This window comes from Lutra lutra, chromosome 5 (genome assembly GCF_902655055.1).
Source record: "Lutra lutra chromosome 5, mLutLut1.2, whole genome shotgun sequence".
NCBI lineage: Eukaryota > Metazoa > Chordata > Mammalia > Carnivora > Mustelidae > Lutra > Lutra lutra.
In genome coordinates this window covers 135,842,369-135,861,496 of record NC_062282.1, presented here as the reverse complement: position 1 = coordinate 135,861,496, position 19,128 = coordinate 135,842,369, and the positions used below count along the sequence as shown (strand labels likewise).

The 19,128-nt window shown below is 50.9% G+C and overlaps 1 protein-coding gene across 5 annotated transcripts in view; it reads left to right on the top strand.

Moving 5' to 3' along the window:
* Positions 1-19,128, top strand: part of MCC (MCC regulator of WNT signaling pathway) — a 425,078-nt gene that overhangs the window by 380,227 nt on the left and 25,723 nt on the right. For all 5 annotated transcript variants that reach the window (XM_047730871.1, XM_047730872.1, XM_047730874.1 and 2 more), the window contains 3 exons: positions 2,463-2,566; positions 5,221-5,404; positions 17,007-17,241. In XM_047730871.1, the coding sequence (XP_047586827.1) occupies positions 2,463-2,566; positions 5,221-5,404; positions 17,007-17,241 (523 nt within the window). The remainder of the gene's footprint in view (positions 1-2,462; positions 2,567-5,220; positions 5,405-17,006; positions 17,242-19,128) is intronic.

Sequence of the window (19,128 nt, the reverse complement as noted above, 5' to 3'; positions counted from 1 at the left end):
CTCAATCCGTTAAGCATCTGACTCTTGATCTCAGCTGATGTCTTGATCTCAGGGTCATGAGTACAGTCCCATGTTGGGCCATACGCTGGGAGTGAAGCCTACTTAAAAAAACAAAACACATGAGACCAAAGCTAGAGCGCAATCATGCTAGTTTACAGACACACCAAAGAAAGCAGATAATCCACCTATGATAACTCTTGAAACAGGCTGTTCTGCAGTCTGCCTTTGATCTGTGTGGATGAAGCAATGTCGCCGTGTGTCTAACCTGAAAGATGGACTACCCTTGAAAGGAGGGGCTGCCAGCACCTGGGGCTAGTGATGGGGCTCTTTTCCTTATCTCTCAGTGAAAGAAGATGAAAGTGAGACAATCAACAAACAGATGGTCTGTTGACTAAGTGTTGAGTAAAGTAACATTTCCCCGCTTGGCTTAGAGAAGCTAATCGGTTATTTGCTTAGCAGGGAAATTTCTGCTCAGCAGGCATCTTGTCCTGGGCTACTCAGGCATTACACACATGCTCCACTCCCTGTGCGGACATGAGTCCCTGTGGGTCATATGTGGCCATGGGGAAGGGGTCCCTCTGAGATCCGATACCTGGTGTGTCCAATGATGACAGGCACAAAGAAGAGAGACTGATTTCTTCCTCTTAGAAATCCTCATTTGTCAGATTTCATACATGTTTCAAGGGGTAATTTTACACGCATCTAATAGGACTTTCTGTGATGATGGACCTATTATTTATCTGTGCTGTAGTATGGTAACTGCTAGCCACATGTGGCGCATAAACATTCGCTATATGGCTATCGCCACAGAGTAACTGAATTTTTCATTTTACTTAAATTCTTTTAACTTCAAATAGCCACATGTGGCTAGTTGCTACTGCAGGTCTAGGTCAAAATAGTCTTCTTTTTGGGGCTTTCCCTGCCTCCCTCCCTCATTCCTTTCTTCTCTTCTTTCTGCCTTCTCTCTCTCTCCTTCTTTCTCCTTTCTTTCTACCAATGATTATGTAACTATTTCTTGTGGCACAGTTTCTAGGGTCAGGAAGCTGGGAGTGACCCCTCTAGGTAGCGTTCCAGCTCAGAGTCTCTTAGGAAGCCTGCTTGAGCTGTCAGCCGGGGCTATGTCATCTAAATCCTTAACTGGAGCTGGAGGATGTGCTTCTGGGAAGGCTCGTTCACACAGCTGTTTGGTGGAGTCCTTCACTCACCGTTGGCTGGAAGCCTTAGCTTCTCACCACATGGGTCTCTCTGTGGGGCTGCTCGAGAGTCTTCAAGACATGGCAGCTGGCCTTTTCTAGAGAGGATGATCCAAGAGAGAAAGTGAAGGGAGAGAGTGACCAAGATGGAAGTCACCATGCTTTTAAATAACTTCATCTTGGAAGTGATATTCCATATCTTCTTAGTCCCATAGACTAACTCTGGTACAGTGCAGAAGAAGACAACACAAGGGTGTGGACACTAGCATATGGGATCAGTGGGGGCCATCCTGGAGGCTGGCTACCACAGGCATAATACCTTTCCTGTTTAGCCGATCGTTAAAGAAGCAGTAGACTTAATTCTTCCGCTTCTTTTTTTTTTTTTTTTTTTGAAGATTTTATTTGTTTATTTGACAGAGATACAGTAAGAGAGGGAACATAAGCAGGGGTCATGGGAGAGGGAGAAACAGGCATCCCACTGAGCAGGGAGCACGATGCGGGATTTGATCCCAGGACCCTGAGATCATGACCTGAGTGGAAGGCAGATGCTTAACGACAACGAGACACCCAGGCGCCCCAACTCTACCACTTTTATTGCTTCTCTTGTATTTTTCTAGGTCCTAGTTCATTGATCTATTTATTTTTAGAGAGACAGCATGCGCCCATGGGTGCGAGTGGGGGGTGGGGAGTGGCAGAAGGAGAGGGAGAGAATCCCAAGCAAGCTCCACATGGGGCTGCATCTTACCACGCTGAGGTCACAATCTGAGCTAAAGCCAAGAGTTGGACGCTTATCTGATTGAACCATCCAGGTTCCCCTAGACCCTAGTTTAAACCAAAAGTTTAAGTAAAAGGGGAGGGGGTGGGCAAGAGAGCAGAGCAGCAAGCCCCTGGCTTTATACAAGAATATTTGCGGGGGGCGCCTGGGTGGCTCAGCGGGTTAAGCCTCTGCCTTCGGCTCAGGTCATGATCTCAGGGTCCTGGGATCGAGCCCCGCATCGGGCTCTCTGCTAGGCAGGGAGCCTGCATCTTCCTCATTCTCTCTCTCTCTCTCTCTCTGCCTGCCTCTCTGCCTACTTGTGATCTCTCTCTGTCAAATGAATAAATAAATTCTTAAAAAAAAAAAAAAGAATATTTGCGGGTGTTTCCTTGCTTTCATGGACAGCGAGGCCGAGAAGCAGGTCTGGATCTGCTTCCCCGAGGGACAGTGCAGCCCTGAGGAGGCTCCCGGTCCTCTGCCAGAGCTGAGGATGCTGTGTGTTTCTGTTCCAGTGAGCAGTGCATTGAAGCCTACGAACTCCTCCTGGCACTGGCGGAGAGCGAGCAGAGCCTCATCCTGGGGCAGTTCCGGGCGGCCGGTGTGGGGTCCTCCCCTGGTGAGTGCGGCCCAAGTTCCTCCCTCCTTCTGCCTCCTTGTTCCCTGCCTCCTGGGCTCTGTGGTGCCCCCGTTTCGCTGTTGGTATTGGAACACCTCCCAATGACATGAAATTCGCTTGTCAAGTGTGTTTTTCGATTTTTCCTCATGACTGAGTGAGTAAATTGTTTATGTGGAATGCAGCAAGAACTGGGGTGGAAACAGAATTACAGGCAAGTTAAAACAATCAAGCCCTCTTAGGAAATATACTCTCCCAGGCCGACGGTAGGACCAGATGGAGCAGGAGGCCCCCACTTTGTGATGAAAGGGACAGCCTCTCTCTGGGATGCTGACTGTTAAGGGTCCCTTTGCTGCCCACGGAGCCTTTGCTGAGATGCGCCGCTTCCGTTGGCTGTGCTTCTGGGTGGTGTTGAGGCATGGGCTCCCCCTCCCAGGTCTCCAGGTGCCTCTTGAACACAGAGGAAATGGTTTCTCACCCTGGTGTCCACTTCAGAGGGCTCTCCCTGGGGCACAGAGCTCAGCCCTGTGGGCGAACAGAGGGGTGAGCCAACCTGCTTGCCTCCCACTGGGCAATGGCTGGGAGCCTCCACTGGGGCCGTCCTTCCAGGATGCACCTTGCAAAGAAGGTTGGCATGGGGGCCTCCAGAGTGCATCTACATCCCTACCCCGTTGTTCTCACCAGCTCCCCCGCCTCACCTGGGGTCTAGCTTGGGCACTGAACACTCACAGGTTTTTCCTCCTTCAGTTTTGACCTGGACAGGAATATGAAGCAAATCTGAAGGAAAGGAAGTATCCCAGGCATTGATTTCCTGCTTCATATCTAAGATATGAGGCAAGGGAGCAGGCCTCCATTTGTGTGGGTGACCACCCTCCTCCCTGCCCCTTTTTTAAGAGTATTAATATCCCAGCCCAGATGTAGAAACTCTGCCAGCATTTCCATTAGAACCCTCATTTTTCAGGGTCTTTTCACTAAACCATAAAACTTTATACCTCATATTAAACAGATCCTAAAATGATCTTGGCCTGCTGTCAAGTTTTTTTTTTTCCTTTTAAATATCTGTTTTAAGGAAAATGATCAATTAAAGGGGAAAAAAAATCAATCCTCTTATTTCCAGTTTGTATGATCAGAAGATGCCTTTAAACCATCCTGTCCTGGAAAGGTACCTTTTATTAGGCTTGTCTCTACTTGGCACAGTTACTTGGTAGGAGCTGGAAGGGCTTATATGAATCTGCATTTAAAATATGTAAAATCAATAATGAAATGCTTTGTATTAACATAATCCTGGGTAGCTCATGATATATTTATCAAACGAGCCAGTCAGTAATATCATGACTGCTTCAAAACAGAATTCAAAGAGCAGTCAGTTGGTCAGATGGATACAAACTAGCTCATTTGTGGAAGGAAGGAAGGAAGGCAGGCATGAAAGTTGTCAGAGACATTGCCACGGGGGCGGGGGAGTGGGGGGCAGTGGTCCAGGAAAGCTCAGCCTGCAGGACGGGGACACCCACGCTTCTTCTCCACTCTCCATAAAGCTGTGAGTTGGCTTACCTGGGGCAGTTCCTTATGAAATCTCCCTTCCATTCTGCTGATGGCAGCTGTGGACCCACCATTCTGCTCTAATGGGCCATAGAGGTGCCCGGCCGGGCAAGGACTAGCTGATGACATTGCCACCAGTACCAGCCCCTGTGGTTATTTCGGTTTCTTGTCGATGACACAGGCATTCGTTACGTTCATTCTAGATGAGTTAGACCAGCGGTTTTCAAACTGTGTCCGGGGAGGCTGGAGGAGTGTCTTGGGGCCTCAGCAGTGGGTTCGGAGGATGGGGGGGAAACCAGAATGTAGGACCCCCATGCCTGTTCACGTCACCCAGTTCTGCATTTACCATTTTGGTGCCTTGGGCTTTGGCATATGATTTCATCTGAAAGTACTTGGAAGACTAGGGATCTAGGCTGAAGAGATAGCGAACTGGTGACCTGGTGGGCCAGGATGGTTTTGGAAACACAACAAGAACATGAACATCTTTTGCTGGGAAGTCGCTGTCTGGCCCTGTGTGGGTGCCTGCCATTCCTGAGGTCTTGCTCCAGCCCAGGGACCTGACTCCTGGAGGCGTCAGGGCTCGCCACGAACCATGCTCCAGCGGAGACAGCAGAGTCAGGGACAGCAGTGGTAGAGAAAATACACTGCTGATGTCAGGCGCTCATCTTAACTCTTCAGTGTTTCTCTTGCTTATCCAAAGCTCGAAGCAAAGCTCTGGGTGTGTGCAAGGCACAGTTTGGGCTTCATTCATGAGAAAGTGCCACCATAGGAAAGAATGGCCACGTGGTAAACTGCAGCTGAATGGGAGAACTCAGGAGCCTGAATCCTTAGAAAATCACAGCATGTCAGAGCGAGAGACAGGCCTCAGAGATCACACCGGCCAGCCCTTCATCGATAGGGACAGCAGAGCCCAGGGCAGAGACGTGCCTTGCTACGTGCAGTCTCTAAGGGACAGCACCCGGCCCTGCCCGTGTGTCTCTTCACTGGCCATGCCTACTCGTTTCTCCCCCAGGCCACCTCTGCCCCAAGTAACCAAAAACTGATGATCTGGACCGTGTGCCCAGGCCTGTCTCATGTACAAGTGTGTGGATTAATCCTTTGGCCTCTTTGTAACGTAGGAGACCAGTCAGGGGATGAGAACATCACTCAGATGCTCAAGCGTGCTCACGACTGCCGGAAGACAGCTGAGAATGCGGCCAAGGCCCTGCTCATGAAGCTGGACGGCAGCTGCGGGGGCGCATTCGCCGTGGCCGGCTGCAGTGTGCAACCCTGGGAGAGCCTCTCCTCCAACAGCCACACCAGGTAATTCTCGGCCCTTCTGCTACTGGACAGACGTGTGTGCGTCTGTGGTCTACTCACTGTACCGGACATGTGGGGACCCAGCTCTCAGACTGTGAGGCTTGGATGAGGTCAGAGGTGCCCCCATGCTTGCAGCCTGCTCCACCCGGGGAATCGGGGGATCAGCATGGGAGAGCTGGGAAGGGCCTTCCGTGGCCAGTGTGGGGACCACAGCCCAGAGAGAAGGGATATTTGCACAAGAAGGTGGAACCCAAGCCTCCCTTTCTGTCTGGTGCGCTCACCCCCATTTTGTTCCGTTCTCCATTTCTTCATAGTTCTTGATTTCCGAGAGCATCTGGGGTAGCATAAGGCCCATTTGCTGCAAACAGTCGCTAAGCATCCACGACCCGAACTGCGTATGATTTCTGGGCTCCATTCCCTCCCCTCTTCTCCTCGGGCCTCTGTCCTTCATAAGCTCTTCTAGGGCGATAGCCTCCTCTTCTCCCGTCTCTTTTGCTCTGCAGCGTGATGCCAAATTCAGAGCAGGTCATCAGCAGACACTCAGTGACGAGCCTGAGTTCAGGTTCAGTGTCTGTGAATCTAGAAAACTGAAGTGGGTACATGAAAAAGATGGGGAGGAAAGCAGTGAAGACCTGGCTGAGCATACTTTGTGGAAGCCACTGGATTTTTCCATAAGGGGGTAGAGGATCAGAATGAAGCCTTTGCTAGCCATCTTCTCAGGTCTTACCACCCAAGCCCCATGAACGCCTTCCCTTTATGTATCAGTTCTAGGTCTAGAAACTACTTTGTTACAGATTCTCCTGTGGTAGCCAAATCATAAGACACAGGGAGGTGACTTACCCTGTTCGCACAGGGGAGAGAGCCTGGGCTCAGAGATCTGTAAGTGACTTGGCTAAGTAAGGTCTCACGGCTGACAGAGGCAAGTTGGGACTGAGCCCCAACATATTACTCTTGCCACTACACCAGGCTGCGTATCATGACATTAAAATAACGGTGTCCACTCGCCAACCAAGTGACAAGAACCTCAGAAGGCTGGATGGGATCTCAGGAGCCAAAGGGGAAATACTGGCGTTTCCTTGGTGCCTGAAAGCAACTTAACGTTCCCGTCTCTCCTCCCACTGGCAGGACCCAACCATCTGGCTCAGTGCCTCCATGTATCTGCCCCAGCCCCGGGGCCTCGGGAGAGGGGCTGCTCCCAACAACGGAGCTGGCCAGGTGCTCACAGGCTCCAGGGAACCTGTTACTTTTGACTCCGGCGCCCCAGTCATCTTATTCAATGAAACAGAGATTATAATTTATTTTTGTCTTAAAAACCACATTCTTCTGCTGAACACAGAAAGCAGATGCTCTCCTTAATGGCTTTTCCAGATGTGTATGATCTATAATTTCCTCGTTCATTCAGAGTAGAAACATAGTCCCCGGGCTGTCAGTGATGCTGTTCTGTTGAATCCATGAACACGAGAAGCCAATCGACGGGGAATATGTGCTGTTTCAGTAGCTTCGAAGGGGCATGTTACACATCCTTTGCTCCCCACTCCCAAAATAATTTCGTTTTAATCCAGATCAGAGACAAATTTGGAGACAAAAGTAAGAACCCTCACCGTCCTTTTAGGGGAGATCCTCGTTTTGAATGTTTGCTAGAAATACTTTAATGTACAGGTGAGCCTTGATTCTGAGACATTTTTCTTAGAGAAATTTAATTTTTGGTGATCTCTTAACACAGGCTGAGATCAATTCAGGACATGGTCTTTTTTTTTTTTTTTTTTTAAAGATTTTATTTATTTATTTGACAGACAGAGATCACAAGTAGGCAGAGAGGCAGGCAGAGAGAGACGGGGGGGAAGCAGGCTCCCTGCCAAGCAGAGAGCCTGATGCGGGGCTCGATCCCAGGACCCTGGGATCATGACCTGAGCCGAAGGCAGAGGCTTTAACCCACTGAGCCACCCAGGCGCCCCCATGGTCTTTATTTTTTAAGGATGCTCTCAGCCTCAAATGGGTCTTCCATCAAAGTACAGTGGACTCTAATTCAGATTTCACTCTCTCGTCCTTAAAAATTCACTTTCACCCTCCTACCCGAGTCCGAGCAGCCAGGGTGGGCCCAGAAGAACCACATGCAGCCCACTGGCGTGGCATTCCACATTTTCCCGTCCTGACACAACCAGAATATTTTTACGCGACCCGTGGGCTCTGAGAAAACGTCCCAAACCACCAACCCTTTTCATAATTATAATGACTAATTTTGTGTGTAAATCTTGCCATTCCAGCTCAGACATGCCCCCATGTCAAGTTTAGAGGGAGAAAGAGATGGAGTTTTCTGTGTCAGAGCTCTGTCTGGCTCTGTAGCCCCCTTTTCTTCTCACGGTCACCGACTGGCCTGGAGAATCCTAATCAGAGTGTCGGACAGCTGTTCCTCAAGGTCTCAGGAAAGGAATGCCAAGTGTCAGGTCTCCAGATGCCTTTCCGGCAGCAGACGAACAGCTCCTGATGACAGGAGGGTCATGATTTGGGAAAGGAACAGCAGCAGAGTAGTTACCAGCGAGGAGAATAAAAAGGGTAGCCAGCCCGTCAGCTGACAGTTGTCAGGAGCCTAGAGACACTGCTGTTTAGCTTTTGAAAAATTCAGTCCTAGCCTCATCAGCAGTTACAATAGACTTAATGGACTGAGGAACTAGGTAATGTTGATGGCCTGGATAGCTTTCTCAGCATCTCACAACAGAGGGGCCAGGGGACTAAATTGTTGAGATGGGAATAGGGAATCCTTAGTCAAGCCCACCCTTCCTGTCAAGCATCACAATTTCAGTTCATTCCATGGAAGCACAGTCATCGATCTCAATCTACAGAAGGACATGTGGCCAAGACAGAATAAGCCTCAGCAGATCTGTCCTAATAGAGACTAGAGCTGTGTCCCTTCTGTACCACTGTTGGGTGGTGATCACGGTGAGCTATGGGAGTCCGGGCACTGCAGCTTCTCTGGGGAGCGGCCGGGCACCTTCCAGGTATCAGGGTTCCACCTGGCTGACCATTCACCCCCAAGTTGGAGTAAGGGCAATGGAACTCAAGATGCCCACTGTTCACATTCTAAGCTTGTTGTCTTAGGTGAAGTCTCACCGGAGCAGAAAGGAGGGTTGATGACAGTGGAACCCTGTCCTTTGAAAGGATGGATGGGATTAGAATGGCCAGCCCATTAGGAAAAGACTGGGCCACCAACATCAGCAAGCTTCTGGGAGTGAGAGACCAGATCTGGCTGTTGTAACTGTAATTGTTCTCATCCCTGTGAAGAAAGGAGGTGCTTTCTCATCCCAGCTATCAGGAGAATCCATCCACAGTCCTTGGGATTAAAGCTTAGAGGTGCTAGTACATTCTGAAGCCCAGCTCAGACACATTCCTCAACACGACAGCATGGTGCTAAGGCCTGCTGCTCAAATGGCCTTGTCATTTATCTTTTAGCCTCTATGAAGACTAGGTAGAGACCTGAAATGTGTTTTTTAAAGATTTTATTTATTTGAGAGAGAGCACACGAGCAGGGGGGAGAGGCAGAGGGAGAGGGAGAAGCAGGCTCTCCACTGAGTAGGGAGCCCGATGTGGGGCTTGAACCCAGGACCCTGGGATCATGACCTGAGCCAAAGGCAGATGCTTAACCAACTTAGCCACCCAGATGTCCCAGAATTGCATGATCATTGTAAAACTAAATTAAAATCCAAGCATTATATCAAATTCTCCATAGGACGACTCTCACTGGAAAGGACACTACAGACAGTTCAGGGTGTATTTCCACAGTTTTACCTGTCCAGTTTTTCCTTTGTTAAGACCTTTGGCTGAAAATGACAGAATCCTATTCTGTCATAAACGGGGCCTTGTTAGAAGGCCATTCCACGCACAGGAGCTACCCACATCCAGCCCATGCTCCCCACACACGGCCTTCATCTTCCTGCTGCAGGCAGGCACCCCAGATGACAGAAAACCAGCACAACTCCTGCATGTGTACTAAGGCTGACTGGTTTCACTGATGTCAAGTTAAAAAAAAAAAAAATCAAGCTGGGACATCTTGCCCCAGGGCTCAAGTCCTCCTCCTCCCCCCAGCCCTCCACCCATCCTCGGTGGCCATGGCAGTTCCCACAGGAGCCACACAGGTCAGAAGAGAGGAGGTGGGTCCCAGGAGAAAATGGAAGATGGGAATCTTCCACCAGCAGGCCAAAGCACAGCATTTTTAAAAAATATGATTATATATAATTTTTAATCTGAGAATCCTATTATATGGACTCTCTTGAAATTTGTTTTTTCCCCTTAGTATTAAATTTTTTTTCCATGTGACATTCGTGTCTTTCAGTAGCTTCCCACTCTCACACTGGAGGGCAGTCCTTCATGTATCCAAACAGCTTCCTCTCACTGGACATTCCTACCCAGCTTTTCACTATTAACCATTAGAGCCACCGTCCTGGACCCCACGCCTGTCCCTCTTGTGCAATTTCTGTGGGAAACTCAAAGAAACATAATTTGCTGTTTCAAAAAAATGATTGTTTCAAGGTCAGAGAGCCTCCATACATGATGACATTTTTCTCCTCTTCCTCCAAACCCTTGCTAAAACTGGGTAGCATAGATTTTTTCGATTTTGCTGATCTCTGGGCAAAAAAATACCCTTAATACTTTCCTTTCTGTCTCCTAATTATTAGAGATGTTGAAAATCATTATAATGTTTAATTTTTCTAATGTCCGAGAAATTGTTAGCGACAGTGTAGCTGTGAGGCCTAGATAGTATCTATCTTGGTGTGTTACCAGTGACTGAATGAGGGAAAGGTTAATGTTTGGTTGAGAGAGGTCTCATTTCCAACACTGTTATAAGGACATCTTTACAAATGGCTATGGAAATAGAATCTGTTTCTTGTTTGGACTTCCACTGACCGCTAAGTTCTTGGGAGCTTTCTGGAATGAGGCAGGTTTTGAGAACTTCGGTTTTCTGGCACCAGATTTCGCCTGTATTTTGTCAGATAATTTTTCTTCATTTAACCTCCACTTCTCCCAGAGAATTCTGATAAGCATCTGAGAGAATATAGACCTAAAAGGTTAGGATTGTGTTTAGGTGTTTTTAGTCCTTAGTGACAATAGTCGGACGGGGTGGGGAGCTACCCACAGCCAACACTCCAAGATGCAGGCAGTTGACAAGGCCCGTCCTCTGTCTGGAGGAATGGGGCGTCACCTAGGAGTGGCTGACCCCCTCCTTCAAATCAGCTTAAAATGCTCAGCAAAACAGGTCAGGCCTAATGGCATTTTCCTTCTGAAAATGAGCTGCACCTTGGTGGAAATGAGATCTTACTGGGCCAGATAAGACATTGATAAAAACTCAAGGAAAAACCCATCTCTGGTTTTTGTGGCAAAGAAATGAGGGGCGCCTGGGTGGCTCAGTGGGTTAAGCCGCTGCCTTCGGCTCGAGTCATGATCTTGGGGTCCTGGGATCGAGTCCCGCATCGGGCTCTCTGCTTGGCAGGAGGCCTGCTTCCCCCTCTCTCTTTCTCTGCCTGCCTCTCCGTCTACTTGTGATCTCTCTCTCTGTCAAATAAATAAATAAAAAATCTTTAAAAAAAAAAAAAAAAGAAAGAAATGAAATGCCATTCTAGCTTTTTGCCATGACAAGATGAGGCTGCCGGAAAAAATGGATTTTTCTTCTAAAACACAGGCTGGGGAGTTGTCTGGAGGTTGAGGCTGGGACATGAAGAAGTGGGGGACAGAGGACCAGATATCTGAAATCCGGCAGCTGCTTCACTAAACTTGAGTCCATGTCCCATCATGGCCAGGGCAGGTAGAAGGGTAGGGTGTCCCAGGCCACCAGCACTGACCCCCCCCCCCACTCCCCCTGGCTGTAGGCCACCCCCTTGCAGTGTGTGCCAGAAGATTCCTGGCAACTCATGGACGTGGAGCAAAGCCAGCAGGAAGGGGCTCCCGCAGAGCATCCCGGAAAGGAGAAACCCACGTGACCTGGCCCAGCTTCCTGGGGGGGGGGGGGAACAGAATGCAAAGATGGGCTGTTCCACCATTCTGGGGTGGGCTGGGGTTCTCTACCTGCAGCCGTCCCCGAAATCCCTCTCAGAGAACAGGCCTCCCACCCTGGAGACGAGGAGCGACTGGTCTGGGTGGGCAGAGATTCATTCCCCCTTGAGAGCCAAGACCAGCCAGCATTCCAAGCTGGCAGAGCTAATGGATGACCTAACCCGGCCCAGCAGCCAACAGCAGGCCCTCGGGAGACCTTGTAGCGCCTTTGTCTGCAGAAGGCAGAGGACAGGCCGGCTGGCTTCCCTGCCTTTCACACTGTCAAAATCCACAGTGGAACATTAGGCCACAAGGCAGAATTGTAATTAACCTCCCTGATCCATTCCCTGCTGGCTTCCCGGAAGGGAGGGAGGGAAGCCACAGAGCAGGGATGCAGTGTGTATCTGGAAATCAAACTTTGCTCTGTAAGAGCATTTTAGAGCACTGAACTTCCCACAAGGGTCCATCTGGGGAGGGAGATCTTGTTTCTTCTTTTTTGAAGACTATACTCATGGTAGAGATGGTGAAATAAAGGCCTTCCCCCTGGCCAGGTATCAGGTCCCAGACCCTTGGGGGTCCAGGATATCCCAAAGCCTGTCAGCCTCTGCCTACCCGTGTTGGTGTTTCCTTGAACATTCTAGGTGGTTTCTGTAGTCCCGTCCAGCACTTGCTGCATTGCTTCTCCCTCAGCCTCCGTATTCTGCATGACTTGCTAGTTGGCTCTCATACTTGCTAGGGAGCCCCTGAGTCTGTGCAGGGAGGTCCTGGAGGTGGGCACAGCTGTTTCTCCAACTTCCCCAGAAGGAGTGCTGCACTGGCCGGCCCTCCCTGCTTCAGGACCCATTGTTCCCTTCCAACAGCCTGGTGATGGGGGACTTACTTGTATTCCCATTTACTGCAGTCTGGGAATACTGGACCATAAAGCCAGGTAGAGGCAAAGGAAGAACATCTGCTCGGGTCTATCTGATGTCAGAGATCTGCTAATAACCACTGGCACCTGCCAGATCAGCCCAAGAGAGTATGGCCTCTCCCTAGAGATTTTCTGGGGGAGGGCAGCCCAGTTACCCGACAGGCTACCGTGCAAATGCCCGCCTGTCTTATGGGGTAGACCAGTCATTCCCAAACCTGGCTGTGCCTCAGGAGATGGGGAGGGTACGTTAGAATGCAGATTGCTGGGCCCACTCCCAGAGTTCCCCCTCTAGAGGTCTTGGGGTGGGGGTGGTGGCTGGAGCGTGCATTCCTAACAAGCTACACAGCTAGCCCAGCAGTGACTCTGGCCGCCACTGGGCACACCAGCCCTGTCGAGTGGAAAGTCTGCCCAAATAGTGTCAATTTAGTGCCTGCGAGATAATTACAGAACTCTAAGCTTCTAGTGCCCTTCGGATTTTTAAATTTCTTTAAGTGAAAGAGAACAAAGCGTATTGGAGTATAAGTGTTCTATTTCTTTTTTTTTTTTTTTTAAAGATTTTATTTATTTATTTGACAGAGAGAGATCACAAGCAGGCAGAGAGGCAGGCAGAGAGAGGGGAGGAAACAGGCTCCCTGCTGAGCAGAGAGCCCGATGCGGGGCTCGATCCCAGGACCCTGAGATCATGACCCGAGCCGAAGGCAGTGGCTTAACCCACTGAGCCACCCAGGCGCCCCAAGTGTTCTATTTCTTTAAAAAAAAAAGAAAAAAAGGAAGAAAGAAAGAACATATGTCAAAAAACTCATCTGAGTGGTAGGTACATGGGTATTGGTTCATCTCCATGGTCTTCTTGACGTAGTAATTTTTAACTTAAGGAAGGACGAGGGTTGTAAAGGGAACCTCCAGCCCAGAGTCCCGGCTCCCCAGGAATCAATTTCGTTCCTGAAGCCTCTTGGCAGGTCCCTGGAAGGGAGGTGCTACTGTTGCCCAGTGCACGCTGTCCAGACCTGCTGCGCCCCTGAGCACAGCTCCAGGCTCGGTCCTGTGGAAGGCACTGTGGACACGGCCCCCGCCAGTCAGCTCTCGTTTTATTGTTGTTCTTCTGCTGGACGTTTAGATGTCTGTCCCTCCAGGTCTGTGTTGACAGTCCATGAAGATGAGCGCTGAGTCCTACTTGAATGGTTTTGTTCCAGGCAGGCCTTCCCCCATGGCTGGGGGCAGCCTGCTATACTGCAGAGCACGGTAGCTGCTGAGGGAGGGACCCTGAGCAAGTCCCCCTAGTCCCCAAGTCCCACCGACCTCCCTGGTGCCCTCTGCTGGGGCTACTGTTAGCTCGTTCGCTTCTCTTGAGCAGCTTGTTTTTTTATGAAATTGCCACCTGAAGTGCTCCAGCCAGACGGTGCTGCTGCTGCTCCCTTCTCGTCCTTTTGAAAATGCAGTTTGAGAAACCACAGGAACGGTGACTGATCATAATAACTGTATCCTCCTTCCTGCCGCCCAGCTTCCGCCATCTCTTCCTGAGATTGTCGCAAGAGCCCAGGATGGGTCCCCCTGCCTCTGCTCTTGCCTCCCTGTATCTCTCCTCAGCTCAGAGGCCAGAGGGATCCTATTAAGATGAAAGGCAGATCACGTCACGCCTCTGTCACAAACCCTCCAATGGCTTCTGTTCTAATTCTAGAGGGAAAGTCAACCCTTATAAAACCTGACAGGTCCTGGCACTCTGCCGTTACCCATCCCCCCGCAACACACACCCTCCTCTCTGACCAGCTCTCCTCCTTCCTCTCCCTTAACTGACTCCAGCTCAGCCACACTCACTGCCTCAGGGCCTTTGCATTCGCTGTGTCCTCTGCCTGGATCGCTCTTCCTCTAAATATCCACACAGCTCCCTTTTTCACGTCCTGTGAGTCTACTCTGTCCGTAGGTCTACTTTATGTAACTTTTCATGCAGGTCCTCCCTACAACTCTGTTGCACAGAATAAGCCCATCTTCTCTTTGTGCTCCCCATAATTGCTTCATTTTTCTCCGTGGTACTTCTCACTGTCTGATGTACTCTGTATTTTACTTGTTTGTCTCCCCTGCTAGAATATGAGTTCTGTGATAGCAGAGTTTTTTCTAGGGCCTAGGAGAGTACCTCACAGTGGCCCTCCGGTATCACTTAAACGAATGATAGCTACATTTATTTCTTGAGTGCTTACTGCGTGCTAGGCACTGTTCTAAACCCTTTACATTCCGACTTCATTTTACAGATGAGGAAGTAGGCCCAGGGAGGTTGAGTCATGCTTCCTGTAAATCTACCAAGTGGCAAAGGTGCTTGGGTTACAGTCAAGGTAACACGTCTGTATTAGGGTTCTCCGGAGAAACAGGACCAATGGGGGTAGAGGTCGCGGTATGTATATATGGGAAAAGAGTGATTAATTTTAAGGAATTGGCTCATAGAATTATGGGGACTGGCAAGTCCTAAATCTACAGGGCAGGCACACTGACTAGAGACCCAAGGAAGTCTTGATGTAGCAGTCTTGAATCTGAAGGCTGTCCAGAGGCAGAATTTCTTTCTTGGGGGACCTCAGTCTTTTCTCTTAAGGCTTTCAACTGATTGGACGAAACCCACCTACATCATGGAAGGTAGTTTGCTTTACTGAGCGAATGATTTAAATGTTACATCTCGGGGTGCCTGGGTGGCTCAGTTGCTTGAGCGTCTGACTCTTGATTTTGGCTCTGGCCATGATCTCAGAGTCATGGGATCAAGCCCTGTGTCAGGCACCTTGCTCAGCAGGGAGACTGCTAGAGTTCTCTCTCTCTTTCCCTCTGTCCCTCTCCCCCCGTGCTCGCTCACTCACACTCTCTTAAATAAATGTTAAATACATCTTTTAAAAAAATACCTTCGCAGTGACATCTAGATGGGTGTTCGGCCACGTACCCGGGCGCTATAGACTAGCCCTATTGCCACATGAAATGAATCATCAGAACCTGTAAGGAGGTATTCCTCCCTGGGATGAAGAGGGTGGGGTGGGTCTGTGGTGCTCAGAGAACTTGCAGTTCTGGTGGGAGTTTTCTGACTCAAAGATCACCCAAGCCCCAGGATGCTGGCTTCCTCCTGTGCACGGGCAGCTGCATGGCAGGGCTCCACCTCATCCCTTCTCCTCACCCTTGTCTCTAGAAGCCCCATCTAGAAGCCCTTATCTAGAAGCCCCATCTTCTAGATAATGTGTTGCACATAAGAGTGGAATGGTCCCCGGTCACACCTAGGTTATGGGGCCATTGCATCTGCTGAGTTGGGGTCCTGGGCCTGTTAGGGTTCCAGGGTGAGGTGAGGAGGGCAGGCCTGGGCCTCCAGCAGCCAGCAGGCTGTGGAGACCACTCCTCGCTCCTGGCACAGCTTCTAGCAACAGGAGTCTTGGGAGGATGGGCCTGAGGAATGAGAAGTCACTGGCCCAAGTCCAAGTATACCAGTGTCCAGCCTCATGACCAGGCAAGCCACCTAACATCTCAGAGCCTCAGTCACCAAATCTGTAGTGACAGAGATGATCATGCCAACCTGGCCTGTTTTGATGAGAGTTCAGTGGGCCCCAGCTTGTATTCTAACGTCTTTCCAAGGCCAGAGCCATGAGGGCTATGTCGTGTGTCGGCGGGACCAGCGTAGGTCCAGAAAAACTGTAGATCCACACTGGACTCTAATGTTTGAAGACTAACAGGGTGCAGAGGGCCTCATTCTGAGCCGGTGGGGACAGCCTGCCCACTGCCAGAAAAAGTCAGTGCCCTCTTAAGAGCCCGAGCCTCAGTTTTCCTGTGGTGCTCACCTTCGCGTTGTAGCCTGGGTGACAGAATCCTTCAGGGGCCACTGTGTTCTCAGGGTTCATCCTAACTGCTCCTCAGGTCTGGCAGCCATCACCATTCAGCACGGCTTCCAGGGCCCCGTGGTTGGACCTGGGTCCCTCTGGTGGACAGTATACTCAGCCGTGAGCCAGGAGGAATGGTGCGGTTGGTGGCAGGGGGTAGTGGGTGGGGAGGGGCTCCTGCTTTCTAAGTTGTCAGAGTAGCAATACACATGGGGGTTTCTTTCATGGTATCCCACTCCCCCTTTTCCACCACACCTTCCAGCTCCTACCCCAAGGGGACTGCCGCTGCAGTCCTAGACGTGTGTTTACACGAGTGAATACATACACACACACGGATCTATACATCACACCATAGGTATTTTGTTCTTCAACTTTGTTCCTAAACATATCCTTTTTTTCTTAAGTCCGACCCACATGTATGGTCATTTTTTAATCAAATACTACTTTTATCCTATTTCTCCACTTAAAATATTTCCACCGTGTCATAATTACTACTGAAATGTCCATGCAACTTTTGGAATGTACCATAATTAACTACGTCCTCTATGCCACACAATGTCTTTGTATCTTGTTGCTTCTGTGGGATTATTTCCTTAGAATTCCTTCTTAGGGTCCACATGTTGTGTTAAAGGGGGTAGGCATTCCTGTTATTCTTCAGACTGATTTCTCTCCTAAAACGTAATATCAATGACCCAATGGCACAAAGAATGCTTTTTTGGGAGGTGCGCGGGGTGGGGGTTACCATGGAAGGCCGTTGAAGAGATGGGGTGTGGAAAGGAGTCCAGAACAAGACCCGTTCTCAGTGGCCGGAAACCGTGAGAGGTTTGCTCTGTCTCCTCAGCACAACTAGCTCCACGGCCAGTAGCTGCGACACGGAGTTCACTAAGGAAGACGAGCAGAGGCTGAAGGACTACATCCAGCAGCTCCGGAATGACAGGGCCGCGGTCAAGCTGACCATGCTGGAGCTGGAGAGCATCCACATCGACCCCCTCAGCTACGACGTGAAGCCCCGGGGGGACAGCCAGCGGCTGGATCTGGAGAACGCCGTGCTGATGCAGGAGCTGATGGCCATGAAGGTACCGCGGGGCCGGGGCCCGAGGCAGCCCGGGGCCGTGTGCTGCTGGGTCCTCCGGGGGAGAAAGGAGAAGGCCCTCTGGAAGCAGGTCAGCCACGATGACCAGTCAACCCGCCGGGGTTCTGTCACCTCCCCCTGGAGGACAGCCAGAGCCTCATTTGTAGACAGGACTAGTTTCCGTGTGTCTGGGGCACTGAGGCTGAACATGACCCTGGAGGGTTAGAGGAGCTCTGGAGGAGGCCTCAGGGTGTCTCAGCTCTGTTCTGGAACACCTCATTCTCCAGGAGAAGCCAGATCAGGTCCCTGGAGGTGGGAGCAGCCCCTGTCCCCATAAAAGGACCTCTCCCCTCCAGGAGCTTGGGGTGCTTCCGGGGTGGATGCTGATGTTAATGAGGAATAGAGGAGGGCAGGGTGAGGACAGGTGCAGCGCTTGGATGAGACCCTCACTTTCCTGCTGTCCTTTTCCCTTCCATGCCACACAGAGCCCACCAGCATCCTGACCCCCTCAGGGAAGTGGCCAGTGCCCTTCACATCCATGCTTCCTGATAAGATCCTGGCATTATTTGCTGGCATCTGGAAAGTGGGGGAGGGGGGTGGGCAGCGTCCTTGAACAGCTAGCCCCTCTCATTGGGAAGTGGTTACACGGCCATCCCTTCCATAGGACACACTTTGCACGGCTCTGGCCAGGGGTGCCAAGAATGGGGCCTTCTGCTGCTGAGTGCTTTCTCAGAAGACAGCTGTGGGGTGGTAAAGAACATTCTTGGTCTGTGTTCCCAGCTCCCCCTGGGAGCTCCTCAAACCCTTGGAATTTCCTGACTGGGAGCAGTGCCTTTGTTATGCTAACGCAGCCACTACAGGCCGGCCACCTGAAAGCCAGCACCTGGACTGTCCCTGGAAGGATGGAGCCTGTGATTATAGGGTTGGTCCTTGAACACCTTGACCAAGGAGGGAAGGAAGGCTGCTGATTGAGTTTCCCTTTGTGGCCAGTGATCTCATCCATCGTGCCCAATCATGAAACCCCAGTAAGGTCCCTGGGCACCGAGGCTCGGGAAAGGGCTGCGTTCAGCGCTCTTCCAGGCACCCCCGTGTGCACCCCCCCGTGGTAAAGCCCCAATCTTAAGTACAGCGCTCTCCTGATGAGTTGTTGATCCGAGTGGGTTGTGCACGCCCCCTGAGTGGGCGAGAAGGGCAAGTGGCCCGGGGACCCCCCCAGTACTTGTGGCTGGTATTGGAAATGAAGGCGGTCTGGGAGGATTGTCCTCACCTGGGAGGTGTGCGAGAACTCGGGAAGCTCAGGCCAGTGTGTTGGATTGTGTGCCCCCTGCTGGAGCCGGAACAGGATAACTACTGGCCAGGAGCGCGATCCTGCAGGGCTGCCACCAGGTCTCAGCAGGCCTGGGGCAGAGGTGGGCACTTGTAAGGCCTGCGGACGTGGCAAGTAGGAGCTGGGAGCCAAGTCCCTGAGCCTGCCCTCCCAATTCCACTCTCTTGTGCACAAAGGCCTGATTGACACAGCCTTGGGTTCTGCAGTGTCTCTGGCCCCCGGGTGTTGAGACAGGAAGGGCTCTCAGGGACAGAAGCCAGCTTGGGGACCAGAGGCAGGTCCTTTGGGCCAGGTGGGTCGAGGAAGTACTGCGTTAATAGCTCGTCAGTGGTGTCTCCTGTTGAAACCACCACTGTCCCTGCAAGAGAGCAGGCCCCCCTCTGGTTAACTCACCTCTGGAAAGAAGAGGCACCAGCAGTGTCAGCCCAGCACCCTCAGGGCCTTGCTCAATGTGTCCCTGTCCTCGGCAGTGGCTCAGTCTTGAGTCTCGCTGAATCCTGGGAAGACTTTGGGCAGTGGCAGCAGATTAGGAATGAGCCCTTCCTTTGCTTCCGAGCTGGCTTA